Here is a 17,197-nt window from a genome sequence, read left to right as displayed (position 1 = left end):
TCTTTACAATGAACTGCTACGGCTCAGCACACCAGCCTACCTTACAGGTGGGAAAGCGTGGTCAAATCCAATCCAATAGGCTTTGAGCGCCGCGCAGAGGAAACAAGGGGAACTTCTCGTCTTGCACGCGGGCGAGTGGAGCGCAAAGTCCAATGAGCGTTCAGCGGCGGGTGCGGCGGCCCGGCGAGCCCCCGCAGGACCCACAGGCGGTCGCGGGGCCCGGGGGCGGGGCCTGAGGGGCGGGGCGTACCTCCGCGCGGGCCGGCCGAGCCGCCAGGTGGCGCCCTCCCGAGAGTCCGGGCCTCGCCGCGGCCCGCGCTTGGCCCCTGCGGGCCGCCGTCGCCGCGCTCGGCATTCCGCCGCCGTTCGGCCCCACGGCGTCGGGCTCCCGCTGCCCTCGGTGGCGCCGCAGTCGCACAGCCGGGCGCCCGCTGGCCGGCGGCGGCGATGGCCCCCTGAGCAGGACGGAGCGGGAGCGGCGGACGGGCGGGCGCCGGGGTCGGCGGGCAGAGGTCGTGTCGCGGCCTCTTTGTCTCGGCGGCGGCGGGCGCGCCCGCGGGGCCCGGGGCGGAAGTGCGGACGCGCTCTGGACGCCCCGGGCCGCAGCGGCCGCACCATGAGCGACATCCGCCACTCGCTGCTGCGCCGCGACGCGCTGAGCGCCGCCAAGGAGGTACTGTACCACCTGGACATCTACTTCAGCAGCCAGCTGCAGAGCGCGCCGCTGCCCATCGTGGACAAGGGCCCCGTGGAGCTGCTCGAGGAGTTCGTGTTCCAGGTGCCCAAGGAGCGCGGCGCGCAGCCCAAGGTGCGGCGGGCGGCCGGGATGCCCGCGTCCGCGACAAGGAAACTCCCGCTCCTTTTCCGCCTCTCGAGGTGGCAAGCATTTGCCAAACCACAGACCCGCTTGCTATCTCAGGCTCCGTTCTCGCCCTTGGCCGTGCTCCTTCACAGCAGCCCAGATCCACCTTCTCTGGCGTCCTGAGCATTGCTCAGCCGTGTGCCTGTTTTGCGGGGCGTGCGACAGCCGGGTGTCAGTAGTGCTACAGGAAGAGACGTTAAAGGCCTGTAACCGAGAGTCTTGAACCGCTGTAGGTCATCCTGAGTCCACCCAGGATGATGTACGATTATGTATAGTGACGTTTCCCGAGATTAACAGAGTTCTGCCTCCTGGGACCCGGCCTTTAGAGGGGTGAACAGTTCCCTGGGCGGGGGGTGGGGTGGGGGTGGGGAATAGTATTTTTCCTGTTTTCTTACTCTACGAATTAACGCATCTGTTGAAGCTAAATTTTTTTATCGTTTTTCTTGGATTTGTTTTACAGAGGTTGAATTCACTTCAGGAGCTCCAACTTCTTGAAATCATGTGCAATTATTTCCAGGAGCAAACCAAGGACTCTGTCCGGCAGATTATTTTCTCATCCCTTTTCAGCCCCCAAGGGAACAAGGCTGATGACAGCCGGATGAGCTTGTTGGGAAAACTGGTGTCCATGGCGGTAGCTGTTTGTCGGATCCCAGTGTTGGAGTGTGCAGCCTCCTGGCTTCAGGTACTTCTCTAGAAAGAGCCTTCTGAGAGCCTCTGAAGAGGAGTTTAGTGTCAGGAATTTTCCCTTGTTTGGATTTCAGGAGAGGCCTTTTCTATATGTTATCTCCTCTGTGTTGCTACCCGGCACACTGATAGCCTCCTCCTATGTTTATAGACAGGTAGTATCCCTTCTTGAGAAAATAATAGTTTGGAGTGGTAAATGGACTTGAGAAGGAAAAAAAGTTCCATCTTCAGAACAAGTGAAAAATCATTTTCCTTAGTTGAATATGGTAAGTTAGTATTCTGAAAACAGCTACACATGTAGCCTCCAAGATAGGATTTTTTGTTTGTTTGTTTGTTTGTTTAAAGATCATTGTAAGTTAAATTATACAGTTGGGTCAGTAAGCACGTAATTTGTTTTGCATTGTTCCAGGGTGACATTGCAAACATGATGGCTCTCCCAATGGATATGGACAGAAGAGCCGTTTTTAAATATCAAAGGAAAAGATGTATATTTACAATAGATTTTGTGTTAGCTGGTACTTTGAAAGGTTCATTTTGTTTTGCCTTTTGTTACTCGAGTCTCAGAAACTGATAATCTACTTAGAGTAATTATTTAAAAAAACTTTTAACATTTATTTGTTTCTGAGAGGAAGAGACAGAGCACAAGCTGGGCAGGGGCAGGGAGAGAGGGAGACACAGAATCCAAACCTGGCTCCAGGCTCTGAGCTGTCAGCACAGAGCCTGACTGATGTGGGGCTTGAACCCATGAACCGTGAGATCATGACCTGAGCCAAAGTTGGACACTTAACTGACTAAGCCACCCAGGTGCCCCTAGAGTAATTATTAATCAGAACTTTGCTTAACATGATTCGCTATTAAGCTAACAGAATTTACCACGTTCAGTTTCACAGACCTGCTTAATTCTCAAGTATTTGAAATCATTTGGGGTTGTTTCCCCCTCCCCAGTTTATGTAGATGTTTTGCTTGAAATCTGTTTATCCTCAGAATTTGGTTAGAAACGTATATATTGGTCTCTGTAGCACACAGGTAAGCTTCAGTGGAATCTATACGTTCATTCTCACCAGTCTGACTCCTGGGGAATCTGAACTGATGGTGTGTGCTGTATTTAATCTCACAATTACCTCTATCCCTTGGTAACTTAGTGAAGTCAGGCTTAGCCCCCTGTAATTCATTACATAATTTCCCATTTATCTCTCCTGATGCTATTGTGCTGGCTTTTTGGCAAAATAAAAGCGGATGTCAATGGCAGGGTCTTGGTGGCTTGAGTCAGGGATTGTCACCGCCACCAAGCCTCCACCCCCAGGGGTAAGTGGCTCCCACTCCCTGCTAGGGAAGGTAGGGTTGGCTGGTTTGAGGTTGTGGGGGCAAATTTCAGCCTGAGGGAACAATCTGGCACGCTCTCTCCTTGCAGTTTCCCCTGTAGGCCACAGTTGGCCCTTGGAACTAGAACATCCTGAGCAGCTGTTGAATGTGGCCCTAGCTACACATCGGCCTCTGAGTGGGAAGGAAAAAGGCAGGAGAGGCTGGTGATACAGGATTTGAAAGAATCACGGGAACCCATAAGGATAGGATTGTAAGAGAAAGTGAGAAAGCACTGCTCTAAATCACATGATAGCTCGCAAACTCTCCTCAAGCTCTTCAAAGTGGTAGCCACCGTTCATTTCTGCCTTTGGAGTCTTACCTGTCAGGTCCCAAAAGTTGTCATTTCCTCCTCTGAAGTCCGAGGTGATCTTTACTAACTGCACTTCAAAGCAGGGGTCAGCAGGCCTTTTGTGTAAAGGGCAAGACAGGAAATAGTTGAGGCTCTACGGATCATGCAGAGTGTTTCGCAACCACTCAACTCTGTCCTGGTAGCATAGGAGCTGCCTTACACAACAGGCAAGCAGATGAGCAGATACACGTCTCTGACTTACAAAAACCGGGATGGATTTGGTCCGTGGGCTTTTGCTTGCCAAGCCCTGCTTCGGAGTTAGGTGTGAACATCTTTATCTCCTCTGGGAAGTGGATGTGCCCGTTCTGGGGGGGTCTTCCCCGTGTGTACGTGGTTGTAGCCTCCCAGCTCACGACACCTGTAGTCACGTGGACTGTGGCTTCTTTCCAGCGGACGCCGGTGGTCTACTGCGTGAGGTTAGCCAGGGCCCTGGTGGACGACTACTGCTGTCTGGTGCCCGGATCCGTGCAGACGCTGAAGCAGATTTTCAGTGCCAGCCCTCGCTTCTGCTGCCAGTTCATCACGTCCGTCACTGCGCTCTATGACCTGTCGTCAGGTAAGCCTTAAACAGCTTGTTGCTCTCAACAAGTTCAGTTCTTGGCCACTTTCGTGTCCCCTCAAACGCCCAGGTAAAATGTCTAGTGAATGCTTTGGCGTTTCTGTTATTTTGAAACATAACAAAACTTCGGGAAAGTTACAAGATTATTGTAAGTTGTAAGACTCCCGCCTGGGTTCACCACCTGTTAACATTTGCCATGTTTCTCTCCTCCTTTCTTCCTCTCTTTCTCTGCCCCTCTCTCACATTCACTCACAAGTACTGGTTTTTCCTGAACTTTTGAGGGTTTGTTACTAACGTCTTGTACTAAGTTCTTAAATATGTATCTTTCTCCCAGGAACAAGAACGTCCCCTTACTTAACCAAGATACTGTTATCACGCCTAAGAAACTAAATATTGAGGGAACAGTATTTTCTCTTATATAGCCTATATTCAGATTTCTCTGATCATCTCAATAATAACCTCTCCCCCGTCCCCCCCAGAGGTCCAGAGAATTCAGGATTCCATCAGGGATCATACATTATACATGGCTGTTACATCATTTTGGCCCTTTCAAATCTTGAACAGATGAAGCATTTTAAAAAGTCTCTTTGACGTTGACTTTTTTTTTTTTTTAACATTTATTCATTTTTGAGAGACAGAGTACAAGCAGGGGAGGGGCAGAGAGAGAGGGAGGCACAGAATCCGAAGCAGGCTCCAGGCTCTGAGCTGTCAGCACACAGCCCAACGTGGGGCTCGAACTCACAAACTGCGAGATCATGACCTGAGCCAAAGTCGGACGCTAACCGACCGAGCCACCCAGGTGCCCCCTGACACCGATGTTTTGGAAGAGCTCAGACCTGTTGTTCTGCAGAATGTCCCTCAATTTAGATTTATCTGGTCGTTTCCTTGTGCAAGATTCGAGTTCAACATTTTTGGCAACAGTCACACCGAGGTGGTGACGTGTCTTCAGCCTGTTGCATGAGGAGGCTCGCGTGCGGCTTCTGTTGTGAGGTTTCTGAGGCTTCCTCAGGGAGATGTCGGGTGAAGTTCTCCGGGCAGCCAGTAGATGGCATTTGACTTCAACTGGGAGGAGCCCGTGTGCCTCGTCCCCGCCCAGCGTCAGGGCCCTCTGGTCCAATCATTTTCTGCAGACTCCAAATCGGGGAAAACCAGTATCAACCTCTCCGGTTGAGCTGGAGTGGGAGTCTCAGACCCACACTCACTGGGCTCTGCTGCCTTCTTTCCTCCCCAGGGGTGACTTCCGGGGAACACGGGTTGACAAACAGGGCTTTGTGGAGCAAACAGGGCTCTGTCCTTGCGTGACCCCCATGGCTCATGTGAGCCCCTGGACAGGCTGCGGCCCTGGGTTTCCACATGGGAAACTTTTGGACCTCATCCTGGTGAGCGGTTTTTCTGCAGAAAACTCCTCCTGTTCCTCCTCCTTTGCCCTCCACTCTTGCTGTTCAGAGGGCCGACCAACAGTCTCCTATTCTGGTCTGAAGCCTAAACCAGCAGCTGGAGAGCCTTCAACGACATTTCTGCTTCTGTACAGCCCAGCAGCACCCTGAGTATATACTTGGACCTTTATTTCCGCCCCCCCCTTGCTGTTCAGCTTTTCCGTTCTCTTGAGAAAGCTCGCGTGGACGTAGTGTGGACGTTGACATGCGTATCATGGTCACATGCGCTTTCTGCCTTTTCTGTCACGGCAGCGTGCCCCTGGGACTAGGGCAGGTCTTGTGAGCGGTGCCCTGCGGCTGGAGTGGGATTCTCCCTGGCGCTCTCCTGCAGAGGCTTCCTCAGAGCGTTGGATAGCTGGGAACAGTAGTCGGGCCCTTAGTTTTCCCATAGGAAAGATTTAATTCAACCCTTTGTGTAGCTTCCCGGTTGATCAGTGATTCCACACCATCAAGGACGGAAATTGACCTTAACGCTGGGAACAGATTAGCGTGGAAAAGGAGGCAATGTTCAGAGAATACCGCCAGTGTTCTAGCATGGACGTGAGACGTGGTGTTTTTCTCTTAAGCCGGTTTGCCAGTCTAATATGTCAGTGATTTTTGGTTTTTTTTTTACAACTGCCTTATGGAGGTATGATTGACATACAAAAAGCTGTACATTTCTAATGCATACAGCCTGGTGAGTCTGGAGATAGGGAGGTCGCCGGGCACACAGCAGTGGTGCGGTGGCCCTGGCGGATGGACCTGGAGTCCACGGTCAGAATGGTGACCGCTGTTGCTCTTGGGAGCCTTCCTGGGGAGTCTGTGCCTTCCAGACCACAGGATGGAAGAAACTCCCCTAAGGAGACAGAACCTTGTCTTGCCCGGATGGTGCAGACAAGCTGGGTCTCTGAGTAGGATGGTTCGCTCGAGTCCACACACACACTGCACACGCTGGGCACACACACCTCCCTCAGGCTCTCGGAGGTGCCTCAGCAGGTGTGTGTGTGTGTGTGTGTGTGTGTGTGTGTGTGTGTGTGTCGGGAAGGAGGGGTGGCGTGCCCGACAAGAAGGTGTGAAATTGGCGTTCCCTCTCGGGTGATAAAGGGGCCACACACAGGGTCCTCCCCATCCCCCCCCACACACATTTTGCCAAGTAAAGGCTGCGGACGACATTTCATGACGGAAGGGCAGGGCACAGTTTAACTGCAGAGCAGAAGGCATGATCTCAGGGAAGAAGGCCCCGGTCCCTTGAGAAAGAGCAGCTGGAGCCTCCATGCACACGTGTCTCGCTCGCCCCACGCTCTCCTGTCTCATGCTCGGCTCCGGCCTCAGCGTCCTGGACGGGCTTCTGTCATCTTTAGCGCTCCTCCAGCTGAGGGCTCGACAGCCCCAGAGACAGGAGGCCGGACACCCGCTCCCGTGCTCGCAGACGACCCAAGGGCTTTGTGCACCAGCCCCAGGATGGCAGTGCGGCCAGCTGGTTAAGAGCCAGGCCACCTGAAGCCAGATCTGGGCTGGCCTCATACTTAAAAACTTTTTAAAAAATATTTATTTATTTATTTTTTTTTTTTAATTTTTTTTTTTCAACGTTTATTTATTTTTGGGACAGAGAGAGACACAGCATGAACGGGGGAGGGGCAGAGAGAGAGGGAGACACAGAATGGGAAACAGGCTCCAGGCTCTGAGCCATCAGCCCAGAGCCTGACGCGGGGCTCGAACTCACGGACCGCGAGATCGTGACCTGGCTGAAGTCGGACGCTTAACCGACTGCGCCACCCAGGCGCCCCAATAAAATATTTATTTATTTTTGAGAGAGAGAGAAAGACAGAGTGTGCGAGTGGGGGAGGGGCAGAGAGAGAGGGAGACACAGAATCTGAAGCAGGCTCCAGGCTCTGAGCTGTCAGCACAGAGCCTGTTGCGGGGCTCGAACTCACAAACTGAGATCATGACCTAAGCTGAAGTCAGACGCTTGACTGAGCCACCCAGGCTCTCCAAAGCTTTTTTTTTTTTTTTTTTTTTTTAATGGACCTCAGGTACACAGAATTTGATTATTCATCATCCTTGGTCTGTGATACTTAATTTTTTTTTAATGTTTATTTATTTTTGGGAGAGACAGAGACAGAATGCAAGTGGGTTAGGGGCAGAGAGAGACGGAGACACGGAATCCGAAGTAGGCTCCAGGCTCTGAGCTGTCAGTACAGAGCCTGACATGGGGCTTGAACTCACGAACCGTGAGAGCATGACCTGAACCAAAGTCGGATGCTCAACCGACCGAGCCACCCAGGCACCCCATGCTCATTTTTTTTTTAAACTTTTTTTTTTTTTAATTTTTTTTTTCAACGTTTTTTATTTATTTTTGGGACAGAGAGAGACAGAGCATGAACGGGGGAGGGGCAGAGAGAGAGGGAGACACAGAATCGGAAACAGGCTCCAGGCTCCGAGCCATCAGCCCAGAGCCCGACGCGGGGCTCGAACTCACGGACCACGAGATCGTGACCTGGCTGAAGTCGGACGCCTAACCGACTGCGCCACCCAGGCGCCCCAAACTTTTTAAGGTATATTTATTTTTGAGAGAAAGAGACAGTGTGTGAGATGGGCAGAGAGAAAGGGAGACACAGAATCCGAAGCAGGGTCTAGGCTTCGAGCTGTCAGCGCAGAGCCTGACATGGTGCTCCAACTCATGAACTACAAGATCATGTCCTGAGCCAGAGTCGGACACTTAAACCAACTGAGCCACCCAGGCGCCCCTGACCTCATACTTTTAGTGAGTCCTGGGGAAGTGACTTAACATCGTCGTGCCTCAATTTCCTCATCCATTCTATAGTAGGTGGCTTGTTTGAGGAGTGAGTTAATCTGTGTAAAGGATTTAGAACAGTGCCTGGCCCATCGCAAAACCAGAAGGAATGTCAACATTTATTTTTATTGCTCTTCTCTGTCTAGGCTATGGAACGTGCAGGGTCTCCAGGGTCATGGCAGCTCAGGCTTTGCGTAGACAAAGATTCCAGATTTGGGGCTGGGGTGGCTCTTGGTAGCTGACTGACCACAGACCGCACTCTGAACTGTTCTGTGAAGGCCACTGTAGCCGTCACAGGAGACAAAAGCTACTCTCCGGGAAGGGATGGGGGGTTGGCGGTAGTTTGGGACATAAAGAGTGTGCAGATGTATTTACATTGACCCATGGGATGAACTTCAGGGTATTGGAGGAGTTCTAGGGAAGTGTCGATTTAACATATTTTTTTGAACCCCACTGTGGCCAGACAGTCCTGGCTCCGGGGCTAAACCTTGGCCAGGACAAGGGTCTCGGCCCTCACGGAGGGGACGTTCTAGGAAAGGAGACAGAAAATAGGTAGGCGGAGCATGTAGTGTGAACATCAGGTGCTACTGAGCTGTGTGCACTTCGGGTCCGTCTCCCGCCATCCACTTACGTCACTGGGGCCGCACACCCGCCTGACTTACGGCATCTTTGTTGGCAGATGACCTCATCCCACCGTTGGACTTGCTCGAGATGATTGTCAGCTGGATTTTTGAGGACCCGAGGTTGATTCTCATCACTTTTTTAAATACCCCGATTGCCGCCAATCTCCCAATAGGATTTTTAGAGCTCACGCCGCTCACTGGATTGATCCGCTGGTGTGTGAAGGCCCCTCTGGCTTATAAACGGAAGAAGAAGCCCTCCTTGTCCAACGGGCACGTCGCCACCAAAGTTACAAAGGACTCGGGAGGGATGGACAGAGACCCCCACCTCCTGTACTCGAAACTCCACCTCAACGTCCTCCAGGTCCTCATGATGCTGCAGGTGCACTTAACCGAGAAGAATCTTTATGGGCGCCTGGGGCTCGTCCTGTTTGACCACATGGTCCCACTGGTAGAGGAGATCAACAGGTTGGCGGATGAACTGAACCCCCTAAACGCCTCCCAGGAGATCGAGCTCTCTCTGGACCGGCTGGCGCAGGCCCTGCAGGTGGCCATGGCCTCCGGAGCCCTGCTGTGCACGAGAGGTGAGGACTCCCTCGCCCGGGCCCTCCTGGAAGGAAAATAGGGACTCCTGGACCAGTGCTGCTCTCTGCCCCTTCACAGCTTCTCTCCTCGTAGCGTGAGGGACGAGGGCAAAGTTGCACAGCTTCCCCAGGTAGAACGCTGACTGTGATGTCTGAGTGTATCCTGGCCGCTTTGCCCAGGAGCAGGGACCCTTTGGGAGTGAGGATGATCCCTCACTGTCTCTCCTCACAGAGAACCCTTTCTTTTCCTGCGTCCTTTTTTTATTGAGGCATACGTTACCTACCACGGTGCACAGGTTCAAGTGCGCAAAACATTCCCTTCACCTGCATCCAGGTCCCTGATTCTCCACTGCGGTGCTGGCCTCTCCCAGCGTCTCGTAGAACTTGTGCTTGTTTAGTGACTGTGGGCTTACAGAAGCGGCCTGTGGCCCCAGCTGGCGCTCATGTGATACGTTTCCCATTCGGCACTCTTGGGACACCTGGGCCATCTGCTCTGCTCAGTGAGAGCCTTGCCACTGGAGCCTTTCCTAGCCACCTGCCAGATTGCCAGTAGACCTGCCCCTTCTCCTGAGCCATGTACTCTTTTGGGGGCCTCCTTGTTAAAGCAAGAATTGAAGGAAGAGAGAACGCAGGGGTTTTTTGTTTTGTTTTGTTTTTTTAAGTTTGTTTTGAGAGAGACAGAGACCACATGAGTTGGGGAGGGGCAGAGAGTGGAGAGAGAGAGAGAATCCCAAGTAGGTTCTGTGCTGCCAGCGCAGAGCCTGATGCAGGGCTCAAACCCACAAGGCCGGGAGATTGACCTGAGCTGAAACCATGAGTTGGCCACTTAATCAGCTGAGCCGCTCAGGCGCCCCGAGAGACTGCAGTTTCTGAGTGGTGATGGGAAAAGGCAGTACAGGCACTATTGCTATCTTACCGGTGTCCTTGAAAAGAACTCAGTGAACATTTCACCTTGTTGTCTCCGGTCTATTCCTGACCATGCGTCTCCTTGATTTCAGATGACCTGAGAACCCTGTGCTCCAGGCTGCCCCATAATAAGTAAGTGCTCTCTCGAATAATTCTACCTGGGCGGGGGCGGGCTGGACCTCTTGTCCTGGCTTCCTGGACACGACAGCCAGCTTCCTGGCTTCCGTGTGTAAGGAGCTGCCGAAGGACCCGATGATAAGTAGGGGGTGAGATAGCATGACCCACGTGAGAGAGCAACTCGAGGAGATGCGGTCACCTTGCCTGGGAGTCCAGAAAAGAAACCTGAGCAAGCTCGGAGCCATTTACCGCTCACTTAAATTACCGCACGTGTTTTGTGGTGACTCCCGGCGTCCACGCGCGTGTTGTTGGTGGTATTGTGGGTTGCGCAGCCCTCTGGGAAACACTTCAGAGCCCTGGCCTAGGGCACAGCGTGGCAGTTAGGCCTTGTCGATGGATGGCACTGACTGGGTTCTGAGCATGGGTCTAACTGGTTTTCTGTGCTGCTCGGGCAATCCCTTCACCTGTTTCTGAGCCTCCGTTTCCTCCTCTGTAAAGTTGGCCGGGGGAGGGGGCGGGGAATTCGCCTGTGCCCGGGGTTGGAGGAAGGATCAAATGTGTTGGTGCTTGTAAACTTCCAGGCCGAGTCCCTGGCTCGTGGGAATCTGCCCGTAAATGGTGGCTGTTGTCACGATTTGGGGGTAGTGGTGATGACAGAGGTGAGGAGCGGGAGCTGTGTGGTCACAGCTTCTGGGGGAGAGTCCAGGCCGCTGCTTGCCGTCTGAATGACCTTCGGCAAGTTCCTTATCTCCCACTGCCTTGTTTTGATGTAAAATCAAAAAAAATAACAGTACCTGCCTCTTGTCTGCTCCCCTCACCTCTCCTGCCCCGCCCCTGAGGTAGGATTTTTGCGAAGATTAGAGTAAAAACTCAGTGCTTGGACCAGGCCTTGGTGTGTACCAAGTATCTAAGAAGTATTAGCTGCTGTTGCTGTTGCTTTTACTGTTATACTCAAAACTTAGGCATGTCGCTTGATGTGATTAGTTTCATTGACTCTAAGAAGCAGAAGCCAAGGGTGCAAAAATGTTTCATGCAAATACAGCATCACTAGTAGCAAAAAGTTGGAAGCAACCTAACAGTCCCAAAGCATGGGAATCCCTAGTAAATTAGTAGTGATACATCAGAAGGGCAGAAATTATGTATCCACTGAAAAGAGTAATTGTGGCATCCTGATGAGGAAATGTTACAGTTGAAGGCAGAACTCCGGCCACCAGGGTAGTGTGCACAGGGACAGAAAACAGTCAGTGAAGTCGGTAGGATTACTAACACTCTTCTTTCTTTAGACCGTCAGGGGCCGGGACTCCAGGGCTGGCGTTGGCAGGCAGTGTGGATGGAGGGTGCGCGAGCCCGCCGCGTGTGCTCACAGCTGCCCAGGGCCTGGCCCGCCATCGCCGCCAGGGCCGGTGCGCCTGGGCACATGTGGCAGACCAGTAACCGGGATCGGCCAAAGGCCAGCTCGTGGGCTGATGGCGAGAGTGGTTGCAGCCTGAGGTCTGCGTCCCCGTGTGTGGTTGGGGACTCCGTGTCAGACCCTGCAGCGAGGGGCGGCTTCCGTCAGGTGTCTGGGTAGATCCGAAAACCGAGTATAACTGAGTATCGTATTGGTGGAGTGCGATGGCTCCTGGTGAGGTAGAACGGTCCTGCTTGAGATACTCTGTCAACAGCATAGACAGCTGTCCAGAGGGCCACCTTTCCCTCAAGAGCCCATACTGTTCCTTTCTTGCCCCCACCCCCACCCCTGGGTGTAGGAAAATTCCCTGGCATCTGAAGACGTTGTTTGTATAAATAGGTATCTTTCTGCCCCTCTTCCAGTAATCCCGTTGTAGTATTTCTCTTCTTTGTGCACAGCTCTTATTTCATATCTAATGTTTTTAGGGCATTAAAATGATGACAGGGTTTAAATCCTTTGTCACCTCAGCATTATCGCTAGAGGTCCCCATTGGAACCCCGGTGGAACTTAACAGCCGGCGCTAGGCCCTGCCCTCCTGGCACATACCGGACGGGCAGCCTGGCACCGATGCACGCAGAGGACTTGTAGTCACTTGGAAACTTTCTTTGACTTGTGATAGTCTTTTTTCTGTTGTCTTTCTGAATAGACTGGAAACTTCTTGAAACCCATTTTATCTCTGGCACAGTATGCAGGTTCAAACGAATGTATGACCTAAATTTTGCCTCTGTAACACCCTCCTTAGATTTATTTGTTTGCTTATTTTGATTGAATTCCTCACCCCGAGTTATAAAAAAATAGTAACATAAATGAAAAGGGGCTCAGAAGAGCTTCAGGCCAGGCACCAGCTTTTTTCCTGACCTCGGCTTACTTTCTGAGCTCCTCCTGTGGGCTCTGGGCACCAGACTTTATACCGGGGAGGTGGGGGGGGGGTGGACAGGGGGAGCGGCAGTGACGGTCAGTCTGCAGACGACTTAGCCCCCACCTGTCAGAGCTCCAGGTAGCTGGCTGACAGTAGCCAGGGCAGGGTGGCCTGGGGTTGCTCCTGGACCCAGCAGGGCAGTGTGAGGGAGAGACAAGGAAGTCCTGAGTGTGAATGGTTGATGATGTGGAGAGGCCGGTGTAGACACTGCAGACACAGAACCCAGTTGAGGCGTGGCCTTGGGGTGTAGCTAGGAAAGCGAGAGCAGAGCCAGTCTGTCCCACGCAGAGGCCAGGGGAGAGAGGGGAGAGGCCAGGCCGGGGAAGGAGGCCTCCGTCCTGAAGAGGAGAGGGCCAGAGAAGCTTCTCTGATTCCGGCGTTAACTGGGTGGGTGATTGGGTATTTGGTGCTAACTGCAGGGTGTGGGCGGGCTAAGGCCTGGAAGCTCCTGATGCGGGAAAGTTAGCGATCTTTGCTGGTCTCTCTGGGAGGCAATGTGGGGCTGGCGAAGATAGGACTGATCAGAGGGAACTCTTCAGGGAGATCCAGAAGGGACCAACACTGGAAGCTGAAGGGGATTCCAGGAGGGAGACCCAGGCCATGGATGTCCCGAACCACAGAGAGGAGAGCACAGGGCGGAGAAGGTGCGGGGCACCTGGGGCTTGGGGCGGTGGTGGGCGGGAGGGCCTTGGGGAAGGAGTGATGGGGTATGAAGAGTAGGGCTGGAGTGTGGCTGTCACCCTGGAGTGAAGGAGCAAACGAGCAGGAGGGTTGGAGCCTCCTGGTGGGGGTGGGGGAGGTGGCCCCTGAAGGTGGGAAAGGGCTGGGTCCCCGGCCTGGGCCATCGTGGGGGCGGGGCGTACCCTATTTAGGGCGGAGTCTATGAAAGACCTGCTTTCTAGTGGCTGTGCTTGGAATTCAGCTGAGACTCAGTCACTACGCATGACTCTGTGGCCCGCCGTCCTTCGTGCCATCGGGCCTTGGTCACGATCCTCCTAAGTGTACACCTGGGGCTGAGCCGGATGTGGGAGTCCCCAGGCCACAGACACTGAGGCTGTGCCCAGAGCTCCTGGGGACTGTAAGCCTCGTGCAGACCCTTCCTCCACAGCCTTCTCGCTGCCCTGCCTCCAGCGCCGCCTTGTGGTTTCTCCGATGCGATGCCGCAGGATCCTCTCTGCTGGGGGGGGGGGGGGGTCTCCGTCTCAGTCCTGCCACCTCCAGGTCACTTCTCCTGCCGCTGCTCCCCAGCCACAAGCTGCCCCCATGCGACGCGTGTTCACAGATCTCCATGCCTGGAAACGTGCAGGCTCTGGACCTGCAGCTGGTGCCCCTCCTGGCGCTCGCGCGAGGCCACCGCCGATCCAGGCCTTCTGTCCTTCCCGGCCGCGGCCCATCCACGAGTGGACAGGCCCGCCCAGCCGCCGCACACCTAACCCTTGTCCTTGTATTTGCAGCCTGCTCCAGCTGGTGATCTCGGGCCCGGTGCAGCAGGCGCTCCCCCCAGGCTTCTACCCTCACATCCACACGCCCCCGCTGGGCTACGGGGCCGTGCCGGCCCACCCCGCCGCCCACCCCGCGCTGCCCACGCACCCGGGCCACACCTTCATCTCGGGCATGACGTTCCCGTTCAGGCCCATCCGCTAGGCCGGCCCCACGTGCCGCCGAGTGGCAGTGTGCCTTCCGCCGGGGCCGGAGGAAGCCTTCCAGAGAAAGGGGGAGCCACCCCATAGAAGAGGACCTTTGGGGGGCAGCCGGCGGCCCCCATCCCCGCCCCTCAGCGGCAGGACTGTCTTGGCGCGGAAGCTGCGCGGCGTGGGGAAGTCCGGGTGCCTCCCGCCCGGGTGACTGTCACAGGAGTCCAGACCGGATGGATGGAAGGAAGAAGGCGCGCCGAATGGGATGGGCGTCCCCGGTGCCGATTCCACCAGCCCGAGGGCCTGTGTGGCGTTTCAGATGTGCCGGGAGCCCGAGCGGCCGGGCACGGGTGTCATGAGCAGCCTTTGCAGGTCCGTTTGGCTTCTCTGCTTGTGAATGTGGCGGGTCCCTGTCCCCAGGGTCTCCAGTAGCTCCGAGAGCTCGACGCTGGGTGGGGGACCCGGCCAGGGCCGCCCTCACCGCCGAGGAGCTTCTCTGTTTTATTGGGGTCTAAATTTTCCTTTCATATGTTCAAATAAATTTTTTCTAAACTGTTTTATAGAGTTTATGGAATGTATTCTTAAAACTTAGTAAACGTGAGGGGCGCCTGGGTGGCTCAGTTGATCAAGCGTCCGACTTCAGCTCAGGTCATGATCTCAGGGTTCGTGGGCTCTGTGCTGACAGCCTGGAGCCTGGAGCCTGCCTCGGATTCTGTGTCTCCCTCTCTCTGCACCTCCCCTGCTTATACTCTGTCTCTCTCTCTCTTTCTCTCTAAAGTAAATAAACATATAAAAAATTAAAAAAAGAAAAAAAAAAACAAACTTAGTAAACGTGAGCAGCAGCAATGCCCTGTCCGCAGTCATCAGGGAGAGAAGACGGGATACAATTTTAGGCACTTCTTTTGACAGAAACCCAGCGGATAGTGTCCCCTCCACCGTGCAGGGGCGCCCCAGGGCTGTCTGCTTCCCTTGGTTTTTTCCTAGCATGCGATGGAAGGTATCAGCTTTGATTTCTCATTTACTAGTTTTGGGAAGGAAAGGTCCCGGTAACTATGAAGTTGCACTGCCCTGGGCTAAAAGTGAGGAATGACAGAGGGTCACAGTGAACAGTGAGCAGTAAAGGGCCGAGATTAACCTGTGGGATGAAATGTAACCCTGCGGTTTGTCTGCCCTTGTGTTCCTGGCCAGAGGCCACGACGGGAGAGCAGACCAAACCAGATTGCCTAATAAATTCCTGTGTGTGTTTTTTCAAGTCTGGAGTTCGGGGCATCCCTCAAGATAAGGAGCAATGAGCCAGAGGCAGCTGCGTGTTAAGGGCCATCCTTGGTTGGAAAGGACCCCAAGCGCAAGTGCTTTCTCAGCCACGGGAGCCTCTGGCTTTCGGGGGTTCCCCGCCACGCTCGGCCAGTGGGTAAGAATCGGCCTGCAAGTGAAGCCTCTGCAGGAATCTGTTTTTCTTTCTTTGTTTTTTGCTTTTTGGTTTTTTTTTATAATTAAAAAAAATGTTTTTATTTTATTTTTGAGGCAGAGAGAGAGCATGAGCGAGAGAGGGGCAGAGAGAGGGAGACACAGAATCCGAAGCAGGCTCCAGGCTCCGAGCTGTCAGCACAGAGCCCGACGCGGGGCTCGAACTTCCAAAATTCCTTAGAGACTTACTCTATCCCTGACCCCCTCCCAACCTGAGGGTATATAATGAGTTACCTGTCACAATCCCAGTGCAGCTCTTCCTGCCCACGAGTCCTGTCCCCTTGCTTTAATAAAATCACCTTTTTGTACAAAAGACGTCTTCAAGAATTCTTTCTTGGCCATTGGCTCCGGACCACCCCGCCATCAACCCCAAAACTTCATCACTGGTCCCAGGAATTCAGCTGCCATTTTCAAGGCTACTTCAGAACCTAGTCCCAGGGCAGAGTAAGGTCAGATGTCACAAAGTTTACTGCTCTTACCAAGATCAGCCATTTTTTTTTTTTTTCCAACATTTATTTATTTTTGGGACAGAGAGAGACAGAGCATGAACGGGGGAGGGGCAGAGAGAGAGGGAGACACAGAATCGGAAACGGGCTCCAGGCTCTGAGCCATCAGCCCAGAGCCCGACGCGGGGCTCGAACTCACGGACCGCGAGATCGTGACCTGGCTGAAGTCGGACGCTTAACCGACTGCGCCACCCAGGCGCCCCAAAGATCAGCCATTTTTTTAAACAGGTACTTCTTGGGATGCTGCAAGCTTTTAGCTCATTGCTGGTGATCCAAAAAGGTTGATTTTGTATTGCTGTTATGAAGGGGCTGGCTTTCGGAATCCCTTACTCCACGATTTTCATTGACTTCAATTCCTTAGCATTCCATTTTGAATTTATATGTTGATGTTTTAGCTATATCTCAGGATTTTAGTTTAGTTTTTTTGGGGGGGGTTCTCTAGGGATTGTAATTACGGGTGCCTAACTAGACTGTGGTCTACTAAGTTAGTATTTTAACACTTAGAGCAAAGTGTACAAACCTTACAACTTTACCGCAACATTATACGTATTTTAAAGAACTTAAGAGGAGAAAATTCATCTATTACATTTATTTGTATATTTATCATTTTGTTGCTCTCTCTTCGTTCCTTAAGTTCTAAGCTTCCCTCTGGTATCATTTCTCTTCTGCCTGAACAGCTCCCTTTAGCATTTCTTTGAGAGCAGGTCTGCTAGTGATTAATTCTCTTAATCTTCTTTGATCTGAGAATGTCTTTCTTCACCTTCCTCCCTGAAAGGTATTTTTGCCCCACATAGAATCCTGGCTTGATTATTTCTTCTATTTAAGCACTTTAAAAATGTTGTTCCACTGATGAGGCACCTGGCTCAGTCAGTGAGCATGTGACTCTTGATCTCAGAATTGTGGGTTCCAGGGGCACCTGGGTGGCTCAGTTGGTTGGGCGTCCAGCTTCGGCTCAGGTCATGATCTCAT

The 17,197-nt window shown here is 53.1% G+C and overlaps 1 protein-coding gene across 3 annotated transcripts; it reads left to right on the top strand.

The window, feature by feature from the left end:
* The first annotated feature begins 370 nt into the window (after positions 1 to 370).
* On the top strand, positions 371 to 15,821 carry INTS15 (integrator complex subunit 15). Of its 3 annotated transcripts, none has more exons than XR_006964066.1 (8): positions 371 to 808; positions 1,323 to 1,544; positions 3,648 to 3,813; positions 8,705 to 9,229; positions 10,228 to 10,267; positions 14,076 to 14,627; positions 15,509 to 15,666; positions 15,784 to 15,821. XR_006964066.1 is itself a non-coding variant. In XM_047089362.1 (6 exons), exons 1-6 carry the CDS (start codon positions 617 to 619, stop codon positions 14,263 to 14,265), a joined length of 1,335 nt encoding a protein of 444 aa, XP_046945318.1. In that variant the 5' UTR covers positions 371 to 616; the 3' UTR covers positions 14,266 to 14,812. The 3 variants fall into 3 exon arrangements, 1 of the variants encoding a protein (XP_046945318.1); XR_006964067.1 differs by having other exon boundaries at positions 15,780 to 15,818; XM_047089362.1 differs by lacking the exons at positions 15,509 to 15,666; positions 15,784 to 15,821 and having other exon boundaries at positions 14,076 to 14,812.
* Positions 15,822 to 17,197: the final 1,376 nt, after the last annotated feature.

Source organism: Lynx rufus, unplaced genomic scaffold (genome assembly GCF_022079265.1).
Source record: "Lynx rufus isolate CCGP_SWC_20201006 ecotype Redwood Valley unplaced genomic scaffold, mLynRuf1.p SCAF_27, whole genome shotgun sequence".
Classification (NCBI taxonomy): Eukaryota; Metazoa; Chordata; class Mammalia; order Carnivora; family Felidae; genus Lynx; species Lynx rufus.
Note: the sequence above shows the minus strand (reverse complement) of the source record. Positions and strands in the feature narration are given on the sequence as shown.